The sequence below is a fragment of the Oncorhynchus keta genome, unplaced genomic scaffold (assembly GCF_023373465.1).
Source record: "Oncorhynchus keta strain PuntledgeMale-10-30-2019 unplaced genomic scaffold, Oket_V2 Un_scaffold_2955_pilon_pilon, whole genome shotgun sequence".
Taxonomy (NCBI): domain Eukaryota; kingdom Metazoa; phylum Chordata; class Actinopteri; order Salmoniformes; family Salmonidae; genus Oncorhynchus; species Oncorhynchus keta.
In genome coordinates this window covers 55,936-78,900 of record NW_026290906.1, presented here as the reverse complement: position 1 = coordinate 78,900, position 22,965 = coordinate 55,936, and the positions used below count along the sequence as shown (strand labels likewise).

At 47.3% G+C, this 22,965-nt stretch overlaps 2 protein-coding genes and 2 long non-coding RNA genes across 55 annotated transcripts; 2 read left to right on the top strand and 2 right to left on the bottom strand.

Moving 5' to 3' along the window:
- Positions 1–259: 259 nt before the first annotated feature.
- On the top strand, positions 260–17,518 carry LOC118380609 (TSC22 domain family protein 1-like). Of its 3 annotated transcripts, none has more exons than XM_052515561.1 (5): positions 260–902; positions 5,133–5,831; positions 5,992–6,140; positions 10,826–10,877; positions 17,273–17,518. In XM_052515561.1, the coding sequence occupies exons 2-5, from the start codon at positions 5,133–5,135 to the stop codon at positions 17,405–17,407; spliced, it is 1,035 nt and encodes a 344-aa protein (XP_052371521.1). In that variant the 5' UTR covers positions 260–902; the 3' UTR covers positions 17,408–17,518. The 3 variants fall into 3 exon arrangements, with proteins under 3 accessions (XP_052371521.1, XP_052371523.1, XP_052371522.1); XM_052515563.1 differs by lacking the exon at positions 260–902 and adding an exon at positions 4,110–4,128; XM_052515562.1 differs by lacking the exon at positions 260–902 and adding an exon at positions 4,119–4,160.
- On the top strand, positions 11,197–14,620 carry LOC127928536 (uncharacterized). 2 transcript variants are annotated; one of them, XR_008131529.1, is made up of 4 exons: positions 11,197–11,319; positions 11,978–12,043; positions 14,206–14,271; positions 14,581–14,620. It is a non-coding gene; the product is annotated as an uncharacterized LOC127928536 (long non-coding RNA). The 2 variants fall into 2 exon arrangements; XR_008131530.1 differs by lacking the exon at positions 14,206–14,271.
- LOC127928535 (uncharacterized) lies at positions 12,680–15,385 on the bottom strand. 2 transcript variants are annotated; one of them, XR_008131528.1, is made up of 4 exons: positions 15,246–15,385; positions 14,323–15,177; positions 13,843–13,878; positions 12,680–13,510 (listed from the first exon to the last, which is right to left on the bottom strand). It is a non-coding gene; the product is annotated as an uncharacterized LOC127928535 (long non-coding RNA). The 2 variants fall into 2 exon arrangements; XR_008131527.1 differs by lacking the exon at positions 14,323–15,177 and having other exon boundaries at positions 12,687–13,476; positions 13,741–14,156; positions 15,246–15,381.
- A 101-nt stretch (positions 17,519–17,619) lies between the features above and the next one.
- Positions 17,620–18,783, bottom strand: LOC127928534 (uncharacterized). 48 transcript variants are annotated; one of them, XR_008131523.1, is made up of 6 exons: positions 18,573–18,783; positions 18,453–18,512; positions 18,303–18,422; positions 18,082–18,141; positions 17,836–17,910; positions 17,636–17,766 (listed from the first exon to the last, which is right to left on the bottom strand). XR_008131523.1 is itself a non-coding variant. In XM_052515564.1 (4 exons), the coding sequence occupies exons 1-4, from the start codon at positions 18,765–18,767 to the stop codon at positions 17,620–17,622; spliced, it is 747 nt and encodes a 248-aa protein (XP_052371524.1). In that variant the 5' UTR covers positions 18,768–18,783. The 48 variants fall into 48 exon arrangements, 11 of the variants coding, with proteins under 11 accessions (XP_052371524.1, XP_052371525.1, XP_052371527.1 ...); XR_008131507.1 differs by having other exon boundaries at positions 18,303–18,452; positions 18,483–18,572; positions 18,603–18,783; XR_008131502.1 differs by having other exon boundaries at positions 18,303–18,467; positions 18,498–18,572; positions 18,603–18,783.
- Between the last annotated feature and the right edge of the window lie 4,182 nt (positions 18,784–22,965).

The following is a 22,965-nucleotide window of genomic DNA, read 5'->3' as shown; positions in this document are numbered from 1 at the left end:
CAAAATCTGTCATTTTGCCCCTGAACAAGGCGCCGTCATTGAAGGCCGTCATTGAAAATAACAGACTTGCCTCGTTAAATTAAGGTTAAATAAAAAAATGTTTTAAAAAATCATTGCTACTCGGATATCTCTACACTAAGTTCCCAACGTGTACACGCCTCTTCGATGGCATCAGGCCCCATCCCACTTCGAAAAAACGCCATCCGCTGGAGGGAGACAGCAGTACTGTGATCTGGCCAGCAGGGACCGCCATAAACACGGAGAGAGGAACTTCCGGGTTTATGCAAGTTGTCAACAGTTTGCTGAAGATAAATAAACATGTAGATAGTGCGAGAGCAGAACGCTACCCTTGTTTTTCCCTGGAGAGAGAGAGAGACGGGAGAGTAAAAGACGGACAGACACCGCGGAAAGCACAAGTAGCTAGTTAAAACTAGAATTGTAGGTTAGTTCCTGTAGTTAGTTTTAAGTCACTTGTCCCAGGCCAGCTAACAGATAACTCCAGCCTGCTCTCCCTCTCCTCTACTGATGCCTGTCTCTGTCGGGGCTCCATGGAAGAGCTGCTAGTACAGGGCGGACCGGGACTGCAGCAGATTCTCCTCACCCTTTTGCCCCATGCCCTGATCCAAGTACGGTCCCTGCTCATCTCTCCGGTCCAACGGGATATTATAACCGTGGGGTGAGCCTGGAAACGGGAGCTTACGGCCCGATAGAGCTTGCGGTGATTGGGCGAGGAGTATTTTTCCAACTCTTTCTACAATTTTTTTATTTTTATAAAAGTCTGATTTTTATAAAGTTGACATTTTTATTTATCCCAACATCCAACTGGTGAAGGTTATGCAGCGCGTCTGTTCGGCTGTGATGAGATGTCGTCATGTGAGTCATAGAGGCGACCATCAAACAAGGTACGTCGTCGTCTTTCGCCCTGAAACAAACTCTACCAAGAAGGAAAAACAATACCAAAATAAAGTTGTGCATCTCTGTGAAGAGGGGGAAGGAGAGAAGGGGATTGTGTATTGACATGAAACCGAACTTGTTGATGGGTCAGAGGCTGTATAGACCGGTGACGTCACGGAGCGGAATTACATTCAAAGCACGTAGCCTTTTGTTGGACCGATAACAGTAATACTTAGGGTTATAGCTGTCCTCTATGAAGACCTTAACAACGGTCCTACTGTAGGTATCATACACAGACTGGAGAGTTAACTGGTCTAGTTATCATACACATACTGGAGAGTTAACTGGTCTAGTTATGATACAGACTGTAGAGTTAACTGGTCTAGTTATGATACACATACTGGAGAGTTAACTGGTCTAGTTATGATACACATACTGGAGAGTTAACTGGTCTAGTTATCATACAGACTGTAGAGTGAACAACTGGTCTAGTTATGATACAGACTGTAGAGTTAATTGGTCTAGGTATGATACAGACTGTAGAGTTAACTGGTCTAGGTATGATACAGACTGTAGAGTTAACTGGTCTAGGTATGATACAGACTGTAGAGTTAACTGGTCTAGTTATGATACAGACTGTAGAGTTAACTGGTCTAGGTATGATACAGACTGTAGAGTTAACTGGTCTAGGTATGATACAGACTGTAGAGTTAACTGGTCTAGGTATGATACAGACTGTAGAGTTACCAACTGGTCTAGTTATGATACAGACTGTAGAGTTAACTGGTCTAGGTATGATACAGACTGTAGAGTTACCAACTGGTCTAGTTATGATACAGACTGTAGAGTTACCAACTGGTCTAGTTATGATACAGACTGTAGAGTTACCAACTGGTCTAGTTATGATACAGACTGTAGAGTTAACTGGTCTAGTTATGATACAGACTGTAGAGTTAACTGGTCTAGTTATGATACAGACTGTAGAGTTAACTGATACACAGACTGTATAGTTACCAACAGGTCTAGTTATGATATAGACTGTAGCTCGAGCTTCCTGTTCTGGGAGAGTAATGGAGTGAGGCGCGCAAATATCACTCAATATTATCACCCTTTTTTTGCTTAAAATGCTATAAAATTACCACTGGCCTAATATTAATATTAACACCGGCCTAATATTCATATTAATACTGGCCTAATATTTAAATATTAACACTGGCCTAATATTAATATTAACACCGGCCTAATATTTAAATATTAACACTGGCCTAATATTAATATTAACACCGGCCTAATATTTAAATATTAACACTGGCCTAATATTAATATTAACACCGGCCTAATATTTAAATATTAACACTGGCCTAATATTAATATTAACACCGGCCTAATATTAATATTAATACTGGCCTAATATTTAAATATTAACACTGGCCTAATATTAATATTAATATTAACACTGGCCTAATATTTAAATATTAACACTGGCCTAATATTTAAATATTAATATTAACACTGGCCTAATATTTAAATATTAACATTGGCCTAATATATAAATATTAATATTAACACTGGCCTAATATTTGTATATCAGAGAAGTAAGAGATCGGACCCACGTTGCCAGTAGCTGTTTCTCAACGTAAAGCGCAGCAACAACCAAACACAGTCAACATTATTATTATATTATATAACAACCAAACACAGTCAACACCAGGTACAAGGCTAATGTATCTACAATGTTCCAGCAGTAGTGGCTATCATGAAAGTGCTAAATAAGTACATTCAATTAACCTTTTGCAGAACTTGAAATTGATGTGAAAGCCCAGGGAGTACAGGTTACAGACTTGGAAATGTCACCAACTGACATGGGCGATTGGGTTTACTGGGCTGGAGAAGACTCAGGAGTCCCTCACCAACTGACATGGGTACTGGAGAAGACTCAGGAGTCCCTCACCAACTGACATGGGTACTGGAGAAGACTCAGGAGTCCCTCACCAACTGACATGGGTACTGGAGAAGACTCAGGAATCCCTCACCAACTGACATGGGTACTGGAGAAGACTCAGGAATCCCTCACCAACTGACATGGGTACTGGAGAAGACTCAGGAATCCCTCACCAACTGACATGGGTACTGGAGAAGATACCAAACCATCAAGATACCAAACCATCAAAATCACAGGCCTGCCCGAGATAGTGAAACTACCACAGGCTACCACCTTTACTGCTAATCTGTTGATTGAGATCTTGGGGGAGGAGTTGCTGTCACAGTCACCTGAGGTTGCTGGTGAGGTTCCATCAACACTCAGTGAAGGATAATGTCCTCCCCTCAGCAACAGAAAAACACTTGAGTTCCAAGGGTCTGAAATCCGGCTGATCCCTAGCTACTACAGCGAGGTGACCAAGGACCGGGCTGCTACTACAGCGAGGTGACCAAGGACCGGGCTGCTACTACAGCGAGGTGACCAAGGACCGGGCTGCTACTACAGCGAGGTGACCAAGGACCGGGCTGCTACTACAGCGAGGTGACCAAGGACCGGGCTGCTACTACAGCGAGGTGACCAAGGACCGGCCAGCTACTACAGCGAGGTGACCAAGGACCGGGCTGCTACTACAGCAAGGTGACCAAGGACCGGCCAGCTACTACAGCAAGGTAACTAAGGACCGGGCTGCTACTACAGCGAGGTGACCAAGGACCGGGCTGCTACTACAGCGAGGTAACCAAGGACCGGCCAGCTACTACAGCTACTACAGCAAGGTAACCAAGGACCGGGCTGCTACTACAGCGAGGTGACCAAGGACCGGGCTGCTACTACAGCGAGGTGACCAAGGACCGGGCTGCTACTACAGCGAGGTGACCAAGGACAGGCCAGCTACTACAGCGAGGTGACCAAGGACCGGCCAGCTACTACAGCGAGGTGACCAAGGACCAGCCAGCTACTACAGCAAGGTAACCAAGGACCGGCCAGCTACTACAGCAAGGTAACCAAGGACCGGGCTGCTACTACAGCGAGGTGACCAAGGACCGGCCAGCTACTACAGCGAGGTGACCATGGACCGGCCAGCTACTACAGCGAGGTGACCAAGGACCGGCCAGCTACTACAGCGAGGTGACCAAGGACCGGGCTGCTACTACAGCGAGGTGACCAAGGACCGGGCTGCTACTACAGCGAGGTGACCAAGGACAGGCCAGCTACTACAGCGAGGTGACCAAGGACCGGCCAGCTACTACAGCGAGGTGACCAAGGACCGGCCAGCTACTACAGCGAGGTGACCAAGGACCGGGCTGCATTCTATGAGCTGTACAACAAGGGGGCTAGATTCGCAGCAGCGTTTTCCCCGTAACGCTGAAGGTCTTCCTTAACGGAGCAGAGTTCACTTTCAACTCAGCAAAAGATGAGAAAAGATGTATCCTTCCCTCAACTTAGCACAAGAAGGTAGAAGAAGGTAGAAGAAGGTAGAAGAAGGTAGAGGAGTGAGTCTAGAACTGACAGTGAAATAGCCATATGAATGTAACCAAGTATGACTTTTACTAGGGAACATCTGGGAGGATTTCAGAGAAACTCAAATCTTCTTTATTTTTTACTAACGCTCATAAATCGTGGTTATTGGGCCTGGTTTTTTTGTCAAACACCTATCAGATTGTTATATCATATGATGAGCTTAGTTGACACCAATCCAGCTGTGAGATCTGGTGTTTGTCATGAAGCAGAAATACCACCTGCTTCTTCTAAGTCATAATTATTTAGTAATGTTGGTAAACTGGTTTATATCTGTCAGTGCTCCACAACCTGAACAGACACACACACACACACACACACACACACACACACACACACACACACACACACACACACACACACACACACACACACACACACACACACACACAGCCCAGTGTTGTGCAATAGCTGCTCCCTGCCACTCCCTCTGTGGTTGACTGCTGTACCCTACCACTGTCAGTTAACAGTAACCCTCTGTGGTTGACTGCTGTACCCTACCACTGTCAGTTAACAGTAACCCTCTGTGGTTGACTGCTGTACCCTACCACTGTCAGTTAACAGTAACCTTAACCATCCACTTATCAAAACACACACACACACACACACACACACACACACACACACACACACACACACACACACACACACACACACACACACACACACACACACACACACACACACTAGCCCTGCTGGCACATCCAGCTCTCACTGTGTGTCTCTGTCTCTGTGTGTTTAGATGAGTGGAGGGAAGAAGAGGAGTGGCTTCCAGATTACCAGTGTGACGTCAGACTACACTCAGAGCTCCGGGGAAGCCCCACCCCCTGCCCAGGCCTCTAGCCAATCAAATCCCTCCCCTCCATCCTCCAGCCAATCCACTGCTTCCTCCCAGCCTGGCCCCTTCCACCAGCAGGGAAGCACCTCCCAGCCGACGACTCCCCTCTCGCTGAGGAAATGCAACTCCCAAGATGCCACGGGACAGGGATCCAGGTTCCGTGTCGTCCGATTGGGCCAGGGCCACAGAGAACCCTATCACCGGGGGCGATGGACCTGCACCGACTTCCTGGAACGGGAGGAAGGGTTCGGGTTTAGACGGGTGATTGACAGCATGAGACACGCCCACTCTCTGGAGTCGCTTGAGGGGATTGGTCTAGAGAGGGGAGGGGCTGCAGGCGGGCTGCTGGGGAACGTGCGTGCGCTCAGGACGGGACACCTTGTGCACTCTCAGGGTACCTCCCACTTGCTGGCCCAGCCAATAGGGTCAGATGGGGAGAGGTTTGGAGGGCTGAAGCCCCTCCTCCTCCACAGCGGCCCGTCCTCCCCCACACACCTGGACAGACTCCACTTACGATTGGTCAACTCCACGCCTCCTCCACCCAGCCCCCGCCCACGCAACATCCCCCCTCCTCTACGCCTGGATGTGGACGCTACCGGGAGGGTGAGAACACACGCACGCACGCACGCACGCACGCACACACACACACACACACACAGAGGTGTTTTGAAGGCGTTCACTGTTTCTTCTTCTCTCTCTCGCTCTCTCTCTCTCTCTCTCTCTCTCTCTCTCTCGCTCTCTCTCTCTCTCCCCCCCTGTCTAGTCCCTGTTGAGAGTGTCTAATTCCCAGCCCAGCTCCCCCCTACAGGATAGAGATGGTGTGTTCCCACCCAGTTTGACACCCATCCAGACTCCTTCGGGCTGGTCCATGTTCGGCTCCGGGGGGGGCATCCATCTGCCGGGGGATGACAGGTATGGTGGTGTGTGTGGGTTAGATCCCCCTCCGGGACAGTGAGTGTATTTGACCTCAGTCATGTTTCTGTTGGGTGGGAGAGCTGTGTTTCTTTATTCTAAAGAGAGAGATAATCAACATACTCCAAGCGAGTGGGCAGCTGAGAATGTTGTCATTGGCTGAGGCACTGAGTGGGTGGGGTTTGGAAGTGAGGTTGTGCCTGTGTGAGCCAATGAGAGTGCAGTACAGTGTGGTGTGTGGGAGAGGCAGAATGGTCCCTCGTGAGAATCTAAATCCACAGACAAAGCCTGCTCTCATCTGTGTTCAACTAGCTGGCTGGGGCTGGGTTAGAGTTGGGTCTCTGGCTCTGTGGTGTTAGGGTAGCTGGCTGGGGCTGGTTTAGAGTTGGGTCTCTGGCACTGTGGGGTTAGGGTAGCTGGCTGGGTTAGAGTTGGGTCTCTGGCTCTGTGGGGTTAGGGTAGCTGGCTGGGTTAGAGTTGGGTCTCTGGCTCTGTGGGATTAGGGTAGCTGGCTGGGTTAGAGTTGGGTCTCTGGCTCTGTGGGGTTAGGGGTTAGGGTAGCTGGCTGGGGCTGGGTTAGCTGGCTAGCTGGCTGGGGCTGGGTTAGAGTTGGGTCTCTGGCTCTATGGGGTTAGGGTAGTTGGCTGGGGCTGGTTTAGAGTTGGGTCTCTGGCTCTGTGGTGTTAGGGTAGCTGGCTGGGGCTGGTTTAGAGTTGGGTCTCTGGCACTGTGGGGTTAGGGTAGCTGGCTGGGTTAGAGTTGGGTCTCTGGCTCTGTGGGATTAGGGTAGCTGGCTGGGTTAGAGTTGGGTCTCTGGCTCTGTGGGGTTAGGGTAGCTGGCTGGGGCTGGGTTAGAGTTGGGTCTCTGGCTCTATGGGGTTAGGGTAGCTGGCTGGGGCTGGTTTAGAGTTGGGTCTCTGGCTCTGTGGTGTTAGGGTAGCTGGCTGGGGCTGGTTTAGATTTGGGTCTCTGGCTCTGTGGGGTTAGGGGTTAGGGTAGCTGGCTGGGTTAGAGTTGGGTCTCTGGTTCTATGGGGTTAGGGTAGCTGGCTGGGGCTGGTTTAGATTTGGGTCTCTGGCTCTGTGGGGTTAGGGGTTAGGGTAGCTGGCTGGGGCTGGGTTAGAGTAGGGTCTTTGGCTCTATGGGGTAAGGGTAGCTGGCTGGGGCTGGTTTAGAGATGGGTCTCTGGCTCTATGGGGTTATGGTACCTGGCTGGATTAGAGTTGGGTCTCTGGCTCTATGGGGTTAGGGTAGCTGGCTGGGGCTGGGTTAGAGTTGGGTCTCTTGCTCTGTGGGGTTAGGGTAGCTGGCTGGGTTAGAGTTGGGTCTCTGGTTCTGTGGGGTTAGGGTAGCTGGCTGGGTTAGAGGTGGGTCTCTGGTTCTGTGGGGTTAGGGGTTAGGGTAGCTGGCTGGGTTAGAGTTGGGTCTCTGGTTCTATGGGGTTAGGGTAGCTGGCTGGGGCTGGGTTAGAGTTGGGTCTCTGGTTCTATGGGGTTAGGGTAGCTGGCTGGGGCTGGGTTAGAGTTGGGTCTCTGGTTCTGTGGGGTTAGGGGTTAGGGTAGCTGGCTGGGTTAGATGTGGGTCTCTGGCTCTGTGGGGTTAGGGTAGCTGGCTGGGTTAGAGGTGGGTCTCTGGCTCTGTGGGGTTAGGGTAGTTGGCTGGGGCTGGGTTAGAGTTGGGTCTCTGGCTCTGTGGGGTTAGGGTAGCTGGCTGGGGCTGGGTTAGAGTTGGGTCTCTGGCTCTGTGGGGTTAGGGGTTAGGGTAGCTGGCTGGGTTAGAGTTGGGTCTCTGGCTCTGTGGGGTTAGGGGTTAGGGTAGCTGGCTGGGTTAGAGTTGGGTCTCTGGCTCTGTGGGGTTAGGGGTTAGGGTAGCTGGCTGGGGCTGGTTTAGAGTTGGGTCTCTGGCTCTATGGGGTTAGGGTAGCTGGCTGGGGCTGGTTTAGAGTTGGGTCTCTGGCTCTGTGGTGTTAGGGTAGCTGGCTGGGGCTGGGTTAGAGTTGGGTATCTGGCTCTATGGGGTTAGGGTAGCTGGCTGGGTTAGAGTTGGGTATCTGGTTCTGTGGGGTTAGGGTAGCTGGCTGGGTTAGAGTTGGGTATCTGGTTCTGTGGGGTTAGGGTAGCTGGCTGGGTTAGAGTTGGGTCTCTGGCTCTGTGGGGTTAGGGGTTAGGGTAGCTGGCTCTGTGGGGTTAGTGTAGCTGGCTGGGGCTGGGTTAGAGTTGGGTCTCTGGCTCTGTGGGGTTAGGGTAGCTGGCTGGGTTAGAGTTGGGTCTCATGTTCTGTGGCGTTAGGGGTTAGGGTAGCTTGCTGGGTTAGAGGTGGGTCTCATCTGGCTCTATGGGGTTAGGGGTTAGGGTAGCTGGCTGGGTTAGAGTTGGGTCTCTGGCTCTGTGGGGTTAGGGGTTAGGGTAGCTGGCTGGGGCTGGGTTAGAGTTGGGTATCTGGTTCTATGGGGTTAGGGTAGCTGGCTGGGTTAGAGGTGGGTCTCTGGCTCTGTGGGGTTAGGGTAGTTGGCTGGGGCTGGGTTAGAGTTGGGTCTCTGGCTCTGTGGGGTTAGGGTAGCTGGCTGGGGCTGTGTTAGAGTTGGGTCTCTGGTTCTGTGAGCACACACTTCCCTCGCCTTGACAGGAGACTCCGCCATGCGGAAAGTAAAGTGATGATTTGCCAATGAGACATGTGGATGGAATCAGGAAGTAATCTGCATAATCTAAATCCACAGACAAAGCTGCTCTCATCTGGGATCAACTGGGTGGCTGGGGCTGGGTTAGAGTTGGGTCTCTGGTTCTATGGGGTTAGGGGTTAGGGTAGCTGGCTGGGGCTGGGTTAGAGTTGGGTCTCTGGTTCTGTGGGGTTAAGGGTTAGGGTAGCTGGCTGGGGCTGGGTTAGAGTTGGGTATCTGGCTCTATGGGGTTAGGGTAGCTGGCTGGGTTAGAGTTGGGTATCTGGTTCTATGGGCTTAGGGTAGCTGGCTGGGTTAGAGTTGGGTCTCTGGCTCTGTGGTGTTAGGGTAGCTGGCTGGGGCTGGGTTAGAGTTGGGTATCTGGCTCTATGGGGTTAGGGTAGCTGGCTGGGTTAGAGTTGGGTATCTGGTTCTGTGGGGTTAGGGTAGCTGGCTGGGTTAGAGTTGGGTATCTGGTTCTGTGGGGTTAGGGTAGCTGGCTGGGTTAGAGTTGGGTCTCTGGCTCTGTGGGGTTAGGGGTTAGGGTAGCTGGCTCTGTGGGGTTAGTGTAGCTGGCTGGGGCTGGGTTAGAGTTGGGTATCTGGTTCTGTGGGCTTAGGGTAGCTGGCTGGGTTAGAGTTGGGTATCTGGCTCTATGGGGTTAGGGTAGCTGGCTGGGGCTGGGTTAGGGGTTAGGGTAGCTGGCTGGGGTAGAGGTGGGTCTCTGGTTCTGTGGGGTTAGGGTAGCTGGCTGGGGCTGGGTTAGAGTTGGGTCTCTGGTTCTGTGGGGTTAGGGTAGCTGGCTGGGTTAGAGGTGGGTCTCTGGTTCTGTGGGGTTAGGGTAGCTGGCTGGGTTAGAGGTGGGTCTCTGGCTCTGTGGGGTTAGGGTAGCTGGCTGGGTTAGAGTTGGGTCTCTGGCTCTATGGGGTAAGGGGTTAGGGTAGCTGGCTGGGGCTGGGTTAGAGTTGGGTGTCTGGCTCTGTGGGGTTAGGGTAGCTGGCTGGGTTAGAGGTGGGTCTCTGGCTCTGTGGGGTTAGGGTAGCTGGCTGGGTTAGAGTTGGGTCTCTGGCTCTGTGGGGTTAGGGGAGCTGGCTGGGTTAGAGTTGGGTCTCTGGCTCTGTGGGGTTAGGTTAGCTGGCTGGGTTAGAGTTGGGTCTCTGGCTCTGTGGGGTTTGGGTAGCTGGCTGGGTTAGAGTTGGGTCTCTGGCTCTGTGGGGTTAGGGTAGCTGGCTGGGTTAGAGGTGGGTCTCTGGCTCTATGGGGTTAGGGTAGCTGGCTGGGTTAGAGTTGGGTCTCTGGCTCTGTGGGTTTAGGGGTTAGGGTAGCTGGCTGGGTTAGAGTTGGGTCTCTGGCTCTGTGGGGTTAGGGTAGCTGGCTGGGTTAGAGTTGGGTCTCTGGCTCTGTGGGTTTAGGGGTTAGGGTAGCTGGCTGGGTTAGAGTTGGGTCTCTGGCTCTGTGGGGTTAGGGTAGCTGGCTGGGTTAGAGTTGGGTCTCTGGCTCTGTGGGGTTAGGGGTTAGGGTAGCTGGCTGGGTTAGAGTTGGGTCTCTGGCTCTGTGGTGTTAGGGTAGCTGGCTGGGTTAGAGTTGGGTCTCTGGCTCTGTGGGGTTAGGGTAGCTGGCTGGGTTAGAGTTGGGTCTCTGGCTCTGTGGTGTTAGGGTAGCTGGCTGGGTTAGAGTTGGGTCTCTGGCTCTGTGGGGTTAGGGGTTAGGGTAGCTCGGCTGGGTTAGAGTTGGGTCTCTGGCTCTGTGGGGTTAGGGTAGCTGGCTGGGTTAGAAGTGGGTCTCTGGCTCTGTGCCTCTGTGCTGTGTGATCTAACAAAGACTGTGAAGGCACCCTGGTCTATGTACTATGTAGGGAACAGGGTGCCATTTTTAGATGTGTTGTGTTTTTGCTGCAGTGGAATATGTTAGATTGTTTGAGGTGTTTGATTTAGGAATAGGCATTAATGTGAACCATGTGCCACCACATGACACTGAACCGAGACACACGACAACATATTCTGACTGGTTTATTTTATTGTCTTTGCAGTGGGTCGAGCAGCAGCATGATCGCAATAGACAACAAGATAGAGCAGGCAATGGTAGGTCTCTGTTGTGCAATAACCTTATTGTGATATCTAGTCTGTTGTGTAATAACCCTATTGTGATATCTAGGTCTGTTGTGTAATAACCTTATTTTGATATCTAGTCTGTTGTGTAATAACCTTATTGTGATATCTAGTCTGTTGTGTAATAACCTTATTGTGATATCTAGGTCTGTTGTGTAATAACCTTATTTTGATATCTAGTCTGTTGTGTAATAACCTTATTGTGATATCTAGGTCTCTGTTGTGTAATAACCTTATTGTGATATCTAGGTCTGTTGTGTAATAACCTTATTTTGATATCTAGTCTGTTGTGTAATAACCTTATTGTGATATCTAGTCTGTTGTGTAATAACCTTATTGTGATATCTAGTCTGTTGTGTAATAACCTTATTGTGATATCTAGTCTGTTGTGTAATAACCTTATTGTGATATCTAGGTCTGTTGTGTAATAACCTTATTGTGATATCTAGGTCTGTTGTGTAATAACCTTATTGTGATATCTAGGTCTGTTGTGTAATAACCTTATTGTGATATCTAGGTCTCTGTTGTGTAATAACCTTATTGTGATATCTAGGTCTGTTGTGTAATAACCTTATTGTGATATCTAGGTCTGTTGTGTAATAACCTTATTGTGATATCTAGGTCTGTTGTGTAATAACCTTATTGTGATATCTAGGTCTCTGTTGTGTAATAACCTTATTGTGATATCTAGGTCTCTGTTGTGTAATAACCTTATTGTGATATCTAGGTCTGTTGTGTAATAACCTTATTGTGATATCTAGGTCTCTGTTGTGTAATAACCTTATTGTGATATCTAGGTCTGTTGTGTAATAACCTTATTGTGATATCTAGGTCTGTTGTGTAATAACCTTATTGTGATATCTAGGTCTGTTGTGTAATAACCTTATTGTGATATCTAGGTCTGTTGTGTAATAACCTTATTGTGATATCTATGTCTGTTGTGTAATAACCTTATTGTGATATCTAGGTCTCTGTTGTGTAATAACCTTATTGTGATATCTAGGTGTGTTGTGTAATAACCGTATTGTGATATCTAGGTCTCTGTTGTGTAATAACCTTATTGTGATATCTAGTCTGTTGTGTAATAACCTTATTGTGATATCTAGTCTGTTGTGTAATAACCTTATTGTGATATCTAGGTATGTTGTGTAATAACCTTATTGTGATATCTAGGTCTGTTGTGTAATAACCTTATTGTGATATCTAGGTCTGTTGTGTAATAACCTTATTGTGATATCTAGGTCTGTTGTGTAATAACCTTATTGTGATATCTAGGTCTCTGTTGTGTAATAACCTTATTGTGATATCTAGGTCTCTGTTGTGTAATAACCTTATTGTGATATCTAGGTCTCTGTTGTGTAATAACCTTATTGTGATATCTAGGTCTCTGTTGTGTAATAACCTTATTGTGATATCTAGGTCTGTTGTGTAATAACCTTATTGTGATATCTAGGTGTGTTGTGTAATAACCTTATTGTGATATCTAGGTCTCTGTTGTGTAATAACCTTATTGTGATATCTAGTCTGTTGTGTAATAACCTTATTGCGATATCTAGGTCTCTGTTGTGTGATAACCTTATTGTGATATCTAGGTCTGTTGTGTAATAACCTTATTGTGATATCTAGGTCTGTTGTGTAATAACCTTGTGATATCTAGTCTGTTGTGTAATAACCTTATTGTGATATCTAGTCTGTTGTGTAATAACCTTATTGTGATATCTAGGTCTGTTGTTTAATAACCGTATTGTGATATCTAGTCTGTTGTGTAATAACCTTATTGTGATATCTAGGTCTCTGTTGTGTAATAACCTTATTGTGATATCTAGGTCTCTGTTGTGTAATAACCTTATTGTGATATCTAGGTCTGTTGTGTAATAACCTTATTGTGATATCTAGGTCTGTTGTGTAATAACCTTATTGTGATATCTAGTCTGTTGTGTAATAACCTTATTGTGATATCTAGGTCTGTTGTGTAATAACCTTATTGTGATATCTAGGTCTCTGTTGTGTAATAACCTTATTGTGATATCTAGGTCTCTGTTGTGTAATAACCTTATTGTGATATCTAGGTCTGTTGTGTAATAACCTTATTGTGATATCTAGTCTGTTGTGTAATAACCTTATTGTGATATCTAGGTCTGTTGTGTAATAACCTTATTGTGATATCTAGTCTGTTGTGTAATAACCTTATTGTGATATCTAGGTGTGTTGTGTAATAACCTTATTGTGATATCTAGGTCTGTTGTGTAATAACCTTATTATGATATCCACGTCTCTGTTGTGTAATAACCTTATTGTGATATCTAGGTCTCTGTTGTGTAATAACCTTATTGTGATATCCACGTCTCTGTTGTGTAATAACCTTATTGTGATATCTCGGTCTGTTGTGTAATAACCTTATTGTGATATCTAGGTCTGTTGTGTAATAACCTTATTGTGATATCTAGGTCTGTTGTGTAATAACCTTATTGTGATATCCACGTCTCTGTTGTGTAATAACCTTATTGTGATATCCACGTCTCTGTTGTGTAATAACCTTATTGTGATATCCACGTCTCTGTTGTGTAATAACCTTATTGTGATATCTAGGTCTGTTGTGTAATAACCTTATTGTGATATCTAGGTCTGTTGTGTAATAACCTTATTGTGATATGTAGTCTGTTGTGTAATAACCTTATTGTGATATCTAGTCTGTTGTGTAATATTTTTTTTGTGATATCTAGTCTGTTGTGTAATAACCTTATTGTGATATCTAGTCTTGTGTAATAACCTTATTGTGATATCTAGTCTGTTGTGTAATAACCTTATTGTGATATCTAGTCTGTTGTGTAATAACCTTATTGTGATATCTCGGTCTGTTGTGTAATAACCTTATTGTGATATCTAGGTCTGTTGTGTAATAACCTTATTGTGATATCTAGGTCTGTTGTGTAATAACCTTATTGTGATATCCACGTCTCTGTTGTGTAATAACCTTATTGTGATATCCACGTCTCTGTTGTGTAATAACCTTATTGTGATATCCACGTCTCTGTTGTGTAATAACCTTATTGTGATATCTAGGTCTCTGTTGTGTAATAATCTTATTGTGATATCTAGGTCTCTGTTGTGTAATAATCTTATTGTGATATCTAGGTCTGTTGTGTAATAACCTTATTGTGATATCTAGGTCTGTTGTGTAATAACCTTATTGTGATATCTAGTCTGTTGTGTAATAACCTTATTGTGATATCTAGTCTGTTGTGTAATAACCTTATTGATATCTAGGTCTGTTGTGTAATAACCTTATTGTGATATCTAGTCTGTTGTGTAATAACCTTATTGTGATATCTAGTCTGTTGTGTAATAACCTTATTGTGATATCTAGGTCTGTTGTGTAATAACATTATTGTGATATCTAGGTCTGTTGTGTAATAACCTTATTGTGATATCTAGGTCTGTTGTGTAATAACCTTATTGTGATATCTAGGTCTCTGTTGTGTAATAACCTTATTGTGATATCTAGGTCTCTGTTGTGTAATAACCTTATTGTGATATCTAGGTCTCTGTTGTGTAATAACCTTATTGTGATATCTAGTCTGTTGTGTAATAACCTTATTGTGATATCTAGTATGTTGTGTAATAACCTTATTGTGATATCTAGTATGTTGTGTAATAACCTTATTGTGATATCTAGTCTGTTGTGTAATAACCTTATTGTGATATCTAGTCTGTTGTGTAATAACCTTATTGTGATATCTAGGTCTCTGTTGTGTAATAACCTTATTGTGATATCTAGGTCTGTTGTGTAATAACCTTATTGTGATATCTAGGTCTGTTGTGTAATAACCTTATTGTGATATCTAGGTCTGTTGTGTAATAACCTTATTGTGATATCTAGGTCTCTGTTGTGTAATAACCTTATTGTGATATCTAGGTCTGTTGTGTAATAACCTTATTGTGATATCTGGTCTGTTGTGTAATAACCTTATTGTGATATCTAGGTCTGTTGTGTAATAACCTTATTGTGATATCTAGGTCTGTTGTGTAATAACCTTATTGTGATATCTAGTCTGTTGTGTAATAACCTTATTGTGATATCTAGGTCTGTTGTGTAATAACCTTATTGTGATATCTAGGTCTCTGTTGTGTAATAACCTTATTGTGATATCTAGGTCTCTGTTGTGTAATAACCTTATTGTGATATCTAGGTCTGTTGTGTAATAACCTTATTGTGATATCTAGTCTGTTGTGTAATAACCTTATTGTGATATCTAGTCTGTTGTGTAATAACCTTATTGTGATATCTAGGTTTGTTGTGTAATAACCTTATTGTGATATCTAGGTCTGTTGTGTAATAACCTTATTGTGATATCCACGTCTCGATGAAGGGGAGGAGACAGGTTAAAGGAGGATTTTGAGACAATTGAGACATGGATGGTATTTGTGCATTTCAGAGGGTGAATGAGCAAGACAAAATATTTAAGTTCCTTTGAACGGGGTAGATAGAAGGTGCCAGGTGCACCGGTTTGTGTCAAGAACTGCAATGCTGCTGGGTTTTTCACGCTCAACAGTTTCCTGTGTGTATCTAGAATGGTCCACCACCCAAAGGACATCCAGACGACTTGACATAACTGTGGGAAGTATTGGAGTCAACATGGGGCCAGCTTCCCTGTGGAACGATTTCGACACCTTGTAGATTTCGGTTCAGGCTGGAACCTCCCTGACGCAAACTGCCCGGGAGGTACCATGCTCACCCCCTCCAGTGGTTTTGGAACGATCAACCTTATCAACCTTATCAACCAATCACAGTACATGATACAAGAAGCAACACTTAGCTTGCATGAAGAAGCTAATTTACAGTGGCGCTCACTTCGAACAAGCTAAAGGTACTGATCAACAGACGAGGATGGCGATATTTACCTCCGTATTGGTGAGCCTCGCAAGCAAGGGAAGAGATCCGATCTCGATTCAGCAATCGACCTTTTCTCAAAACTACCTCAAGGGATATGAAGGCTGTAGCTGCCGTTAAACCCTTCCACTTACGTCAGGTACCACCGGCGGTTTTACCGCCTATTCCCCCACTCGCAACTTCAAAACCCAGATCTTCGTCCTGATTGGTCCATGCGGCAAGTCCAGACATAGGCAACCTCCCCCAATGACGTCTTCTACAAAACCCACAGGAACTGGTGTGACGGCTAGTCTTCTACAAAACCCACAAGAACTGGTGTGACGGCTAGTCTTCTACAAAACCCACAGGAACTGGTGTGACGGCTAGTCTTCTACAAAACCCACAAGAACTGGTGTGACGGCTAGTCTTCTACAAAACCCACAGGAACTGGTGTGACGGCTAGTCTTCTACAAAACCCACAGGAACTGGTGGGACGGCTAGTCTTCTACAAAACCCACAGGAACTGGTGTGACGGCTAGTCTTCTACAAAACCCACAGGAACTGGTGGGACGGCTAGTCTTCTACAAAAACCCACAGGAACTGGTGTGACGGCTAGTCTTCTACAAAACCCACAGGAACTGGTGGGACGGCTAGTCTTCTACAAAACCCACAGGAACTGGTGTGACGGCTAGTCTTCTACAAAACCCACAGGAACTGGTGGGACGGCTAGTCTTCTACAAAACCCACAGGAACTGGTGGGACGGCTAGTCTTCTACAAAACCCACAGGAACTGGTGTGACGGCTAGTCTTCTACAAAACCCTGCTTCTTCTTTCCCCAGGGATGCTGGCCCATGTTGACTCTACAAGGTGTTGCATTCTTTCCCCAGGGATGCTGGCCCATGTTGACTCTACAAGGTGTTTGCAATCTTTCCCCAGGGATGCTGGCCCATGTTGACTCTACAAGGTGTTGCATTCTTTCCCCAGGGATGCTGGCCCATGTTGACTCTACAAGGTGTTTGCAATCTTTCCCCAGGGATGCTGGCCCATGTTGACTCTACAAGGTGTTGCATTCTTTCCCCAGGGATGCTGGCCCATGTTGACTCTACAAGGTGTTGCATTCTTTCCCCAGGGATGCTGGCCCATGTTGACTCTACAAGGTGTTTGCAATCTTTCCCCAGGGATGCTGGCCCATGTTGACTCCAATACTTCCCACAGTTGTGTTAAAATGGCTGGATGTCCTTTTTGTGGTGGACCATTCTTGATACACACGGGAAACTGTTGAGCGTGGAAAAACCCAGAAGCATTGCAGTTCTTGACAGCATTGCGGTCCTTGACACAAACCGGTGCGCCTGGCACCTACTACCATACCCCGTTCAAAGGCACTTAAATCCTTCCTCTTGCTCATACACAATCCATGTCTCAAGGCTTAAAAAATCCTTCTTTAACCCGTCTTCACCTGGTCAGTCCGTCATGGTGTTCTTAATATTTGTCCACTCAGGACCTTGTAAAGACCCACCTGATGCTGGCGGTCAGAGAGGAAGTGGAGTTGCTATGGGAACAGATTAAAGAACTATCAGAAAGGAACGCCCAGCTGGAGAGAGAGAACTATATCCTGAGAACTCTGAGAGACTGACAACAGCAACAGCCATGTTACGCTCCTGCAGTAGTCCTTCCAGAATACATACAGCATTACTGATTCTCTCTAACTGCAGAAAACAAGAATAAATAACTTACTTAAAACCTGCCTGACTACTCACAACTCTCTCTCTCTCTCTCTCCCTCTCACACACACACAGCGTTGTCAGGGGTAACCAGCTGAGCTGGGTCAGAATGTGGATCGGAGCGCTAAGAGGATGGGAAGGAAAGGATCAAACAGTCAGGGATCAGCACCTCTATAAACACCTCTACATACACCACCTCCTCTATAAACATCTCTACATACACCACCTCCTCTATAAACACCTCTACATACACCACCTCCTCTATAAACACCTACAACACCACATACACCACCTCCTCTATATACACACCTATAAACACCTCTACCTCCTCTATAAACACCTCTACATACACCACCTCCTCTATAAACACCTCTACATACACCACCTCCTCTATAAACACCTCTACATACACCACCTCCTCTATAAACATACACACCACCTCCTCACCTATAAACACCTCTACACCACCTCACTATAAACACCTCTATATACACCACCTCCTCTATAAACATCTCTACATACACCACCTCCTCTATAAACATCTCTACATACACCACCTCCTCTATAAACACTCTACATACACCACCTCCTCTATAAACACCTCTACATACACCACCTCCTCTATAAACATCTCTACATACACCACCTCCTCTATAAACACCACCTCCTCTATAAACATACACCACCTCCTCTATAAACACCTCTACATACACCACCTCCTCTATACACCACATAAACACTCTATATATAAACACCACATACACCACCTCCTCTATAAACACCTCTCTACACCACCTACACCTCTACCTCCTCTATAAACATCTCTACATACACCACCTCCTCTATAAACACCTCTACATACACCACCTCCTCTATAAACATCTCTACATACACCACCTCCTCTATAAACACCTCTACATACACCACCTCCTCTATAAACACCTCTACATACACCACCTCCTCTATAAACATCTCTATATACACCACCTCCTCTATAAACACCTCTACATACACCACCTCCTCTATAAACACCTCTACATACACCACCTCCTCTATAAACACCTCTACATACACCACCTCCTCTATAAACATCTCTACATACACCACCTCCTCTATAAACACCTCTACATACACCACCTCCTCTATAAACATCTCTACATACACCACCTCCTCTATAAACATCTCTATATACACCACCTCCTCTATAAACACCTCTACATACACCACCTCCTCTATAAACATCTCTATATACACCACCTCCTCTATAAACATCTCTATATACACCACCCTCCCCACCTCTACATACACCACCTCTATAAACACCTCTACATACACACCCTCCTCATATTTACACCTCTACACACCACCTCCCTATAAACCTCTATAAACATCTCTACCACCACCTCCTCTATAAACATTTAGGCAGATTGCCACCTTTGTGTTCTATAAACACGGACATACACCACCTCTCTATGAAAACATGCCATTCTGATATACTCCGCTACACTCGCCGAGCATGTGTCCTTGGTGAGCAGGGTACTTGGTGAGCAGGGTACATACACCACCTCCTCTATAAACAGGGTACTTGGTGTGCAGGGTACACCACCTTGGTGAGCAGGGTCTACTTGGTGTAAACAGGGTACATACACCACCTGGTGAGCAGGGTACTCTATGTGCAGGGTACTTGGTGTGCAGGGTACTTGGTGAGCAGGGTACTTGGTGTGCAGGGTACTTGGTGAGCAGGGTACTTGGTGAGCAGGGTACTTGGTGTGCAGGGTACTTGGTGAGCAGGGTACTTGGACGACTGTTGGAGCATGACCTGTACGTCAAGGCTGAGAAATGCCTTTCAGCAAGTCGTCTCTGTCCTAGTGTACTGCATTTCCACATCAGGGGTGGAGATAGAAAGTGATTGCATTTCAGCTGTGTGTAATTGGCCGACTCCCACCACGGTAAAGGAGGTGCAGCGGTTTTTAGGGTTTACTACCGGAGATTTATCTGGGGTTTTGGCCAGGTGGCTGCTCCCATTGCCTCACTGCTGAAGGGGGGTCCTGTACGTTTGAAGTGGTCGACTGAGGCGTACAGGGCTTTTAGTCACCTGAGGGCTCTCTTTACCTCGGATCCCGTGTTGGCACATCTGGACCCCTCTTTGGCGTTCATAGTGGACGCGACCGAGGCTAGGGTTGGAGCCGTGCTTTCACAGCGCTCGGGCACGCCACTGAAGCTCCGCCCCTGCGCTTTCTTTTCGAAGAAGCTCAGTCCGGCGGAGAGAAACTATGATGTGGGGGACCGGTTAGCTGTGGTAAAGGCCCTGAAGGTGTGGAGACATTGGCTTGAGGGGGCGAAATACCCTTTCCTCATCTGGACTGACCACCGTAACCTGAGGTACATCCGGGCAGCGAGGAGACTGAATCCTCGTCAGACAAGGTGGGCCATGTTTTTTTTTTTTTTTTACCTGTTTTGTGTTTACCCTGTCCTACAGACCAGGTTCCCAGAATGTGAAGGCAGACGCACTGTCCCGGCTGTATGACACAGAGGAGCGGTCCATGGATCAGACTCCTATTCTCCCGGCCTCCTGCCTGGTAGCGCCAGTCATGTGGGAGCTGGACGCGGACATTGAGCAGGCGTTACGTACAGAGCCTGCTCCTCCAGTGTCCCGTCAGGCGCTACGTACAGAGCCTGCTCCCCTCCAGTGTCCCGTCAGGCGTTACGTACCCCACTCCCCTAGTGTCCATCCAGGCGTTACAGAGCCTGCTCCTCCAGTGTCCCGTCAGGCGTTACGTACAGAGCCCACTCCTCCAGTGTCCTCTATAAACAGAGCCCACTCACTCCAGTGTCCCGTCAGGAATTACGACTTACATACTTTTACACCTCCAGAGCCCACTCATACCCCACTCCAGTGTCCCGTCAGGCGTTATACAGAGCCCACTCCTCCAGTGTCCAGTGTCCCGTGTCAGGCGTTGACGGGGCGAGCCCACTCCCCTCCAGTGTCCCGTCCAGGCGTACGTACGAGCCTGCTCCTCCAGTGTCCCGTTTTTTTTTTTTTTTTTTTTACCTCTACAGAGCCACCCTCTCAGTGTCCCGTCAGGCGTATACGTACAGAGCCCACTCCTCCAGTGTCCCGTCAGGCGCTACGTACAGAGCCTACTCCTCCAGTGTCCCGTCAGGCGTAAACAGAGCCCACTCCACCCAGTGTCCCGTCAGGCGTTACGTACAGAGCCTGCTCCCCTCCAGTGTCCCGTCAGGCACCTACAGAGCCCACTCCCCTCCAGTGTCCCGTCAGGCGTTACGTACAGAGCCCGCTCCTCCAGTGTCCTCCAGGCGTCTATACAGAGCTCTACTCCTCCAGTGTCCCGTCAGGCGTTACGTACAGAGCCTGCTCCTCCAGTGTCCCTCAGGCGTTACGTACAGAGCCTGCATCTATCCAGTGTCCCTACAGAGCCCACTCCCCTCCAGTGTCCTCTACATCAGGCACCTATGTACAGAGCCCACTCCCCTCCAGTGTCCCTATAAGGCGTGTCCCGCCTCCCCTCCAGTGTCCCGTCAGGCATACGTACAGAGCCTGCTCCTCCAGTGTCCCGTCAGGCATACACCAGCCTGCCCTCCAGTGTCCCGTCAGGCATCTCTAGAGCCTGCTCCCCCAGTCCAGGCGTCCCAGAGCCTCTCCTCCAGTGTCCCGTCGTCAGTACAGAGCAGTGTCCCACCCTGTACAGAGCCCTCCTCCAGTGTCCCGTCAGGCGTCAGTACAGAGCCTGCTCCTCCAGTGTCCCGTCAGGCGTACAGTACAGAGCCTGCTCCTCCAGTGTCCCGTCAGGCGTCTCCTCCAGTGTCCTCTATAAAGCCACAGACAGAGCCTGCTCCTCCAGTGTCCCGTCAGGCGTTACGTACAGAGCCTGCTCCCCTCCAGTGTCCCGTCAGGCGTTACGTACAGAGCCTGCTCCCCTCCAGTGTCCCGTCAGGCGTTACGTACAGAGCCTGCTCCCCTCCAGTGTCCCGTCTGGCGTCAGTACAGAGCCTGCTCCCCTCCAGTGTCCCGTCAGGCGTCAGTACGTTCCATCTGCTGTCCGTGACCAGTTGATCTAATGGGCCCAAACATCACCCTCCTCTGGTCATCCGGGAATCAGCTGGACGGTACGCTTTCTGACTGGGAAGTACTGGTAGCCCACCTTGGCTCGGGACGTGAGGGTTTGTTTCCTCCTACTTGGTGTAAGGCTCCTAGACACCTGCCCAGAGGTAAGCTACATCCCTTATCCGTTCCACAACGTGGTCACACCTGTCAGTGGATTTTCTGACCGATCTTCCTCCCTCACAGGGAAACACCCTTATCCTGGTCGTTGTGGATCGTTTCTCTAAGTCCTGTCGTCTCCTCCCTCTGCCCGGTCTCCCTACGGCCCTACGGACTGCGGAGGCCTTGTTTACACACGTCTTCCGGCACTACGGGGAGCCTGAGGATATAGTGTCTGATCGAGGTCCCCAGTTCACTTCGAGAGTCTGGAGGGCGTCCATGGAACGTCTGGGGGTCTCGATCAGCCTCACCTCATGTTTTCACCCCGAGAGTGATGGGCAGGTGGGGAGAGTGAACCAGGATGTGGGCAGGTTTCTGCGGTCTTATTGTCAGGACTGGCCAGGGGAGTGGGATTTCCTAGTTCTTAATATATGTCACGAGAAGAGAATCATCCAGCCCATTTGGGTATCTCACTACACCCCTAAAAGTCACGTCTTGAAATATGCAGACGGACGGATTAAAAGTATATTTACATTGTAATACTTCTGACAGACAACATTCTAGCTCCGCCCACAACTTCCAGACTTTATTCTTAGAAAGGATTATTGAGTCATTATTAGTTTTACACTTAAGATATAACTCTGCCGTTGTTCTGTAGAATGTGAATTTTGTTGTTTAATACATTAGTGTATACTGGATTAAGCATACACATTCATTAACTGTCATTTTGTTATTTCTGCTCCAACTTTGACTCCATAGTTAACTTTCTTTAGGATATTGTCAGTTGGATATGTTCTGCACGGTTTTGTATACATTATCTTGCCTATCATATGAACATCCTTTTCTGACTCATAAGTATCCCTCAAGGTTGCTCTGATGTCCAAAATAAATCAAATACTTTACATGTGCTTGTTTGTGCTTGCCTGTCTTAATAAACCAATAGAAAAGTCCCAAAATTGCATTGCAAACCATCACCACTGTCATTGCCAGGCTTGTAATTACATCTACTGACGACAGAACAGACTAGAACAACTGAGGTAAAAGCGCCCTCCTGTGGTGGACCATGATATTACTGCTACAGTTCTTCAGATACTGCCTGAGCATACCGGTCCGCAACATGTATTACATTATGTTTATTATGAATTATCTCAAATAGGAAAGCAGGCCACAGATCCGTCCGTCCATCCAACCAACATCAATACATTCGAGAAATGAACGGAGCTGAGGCATTCCGTGTTCAACTTCGTT

What these genes read in the sequence shown, in the direction of transcription:
- LOC127928534 (XM_052515564.1), bottom strand. Translation starts at nt 18,767, where the DNA reads ATGTTTATAGAGGAGGTGGTGTATATAGAGATGTTTATAGAGGAGGTG. An exon ending in TAGAGATGTTTATAGAGGAG is followed by an intron (nt 18,142 to 18,302) that starts GTAGAGGTGTAG and finishes TTTATAGAGGAG; the next exon opens with GTGGTGTATGTAGAGATGTT. An exon ending in TAGAGGTGTTTATAGAGGAG is followed by an intron (nt 17,911 to 18,081) that starts GTGGTGTATGTA and finishes TTTATAGAGGAG; the next exon opens with GTGGTGTATGTAGAGGTGTT.
- LOC118380609 (XM_052515561.1), top strand. Translation starts at nt 5,133, where the DNA reads ATGAGTGGAGGGAAGAAGAGGAGTGGCTTCCAGATTACCAGTGTGACG. An exon ending in ATGTGGACGCTACCGGGAGG is followed by an intron (nt 5,832 to 5,991) that starts GTGAGAACACAC and finishes CCCCCTGTCTAG; the next exon opens with TCCCTGTTGAGAGTGTCTAA. An exon ending in CATCTGCCGGGGGATGACAG is followed by an intron (nt 6,141 to 10,825) that starts GTATGGTGGTGT and finishes TTGTCTTTGCAG; the next exon opens with TGGGTCGAGCAGCAGCATGA.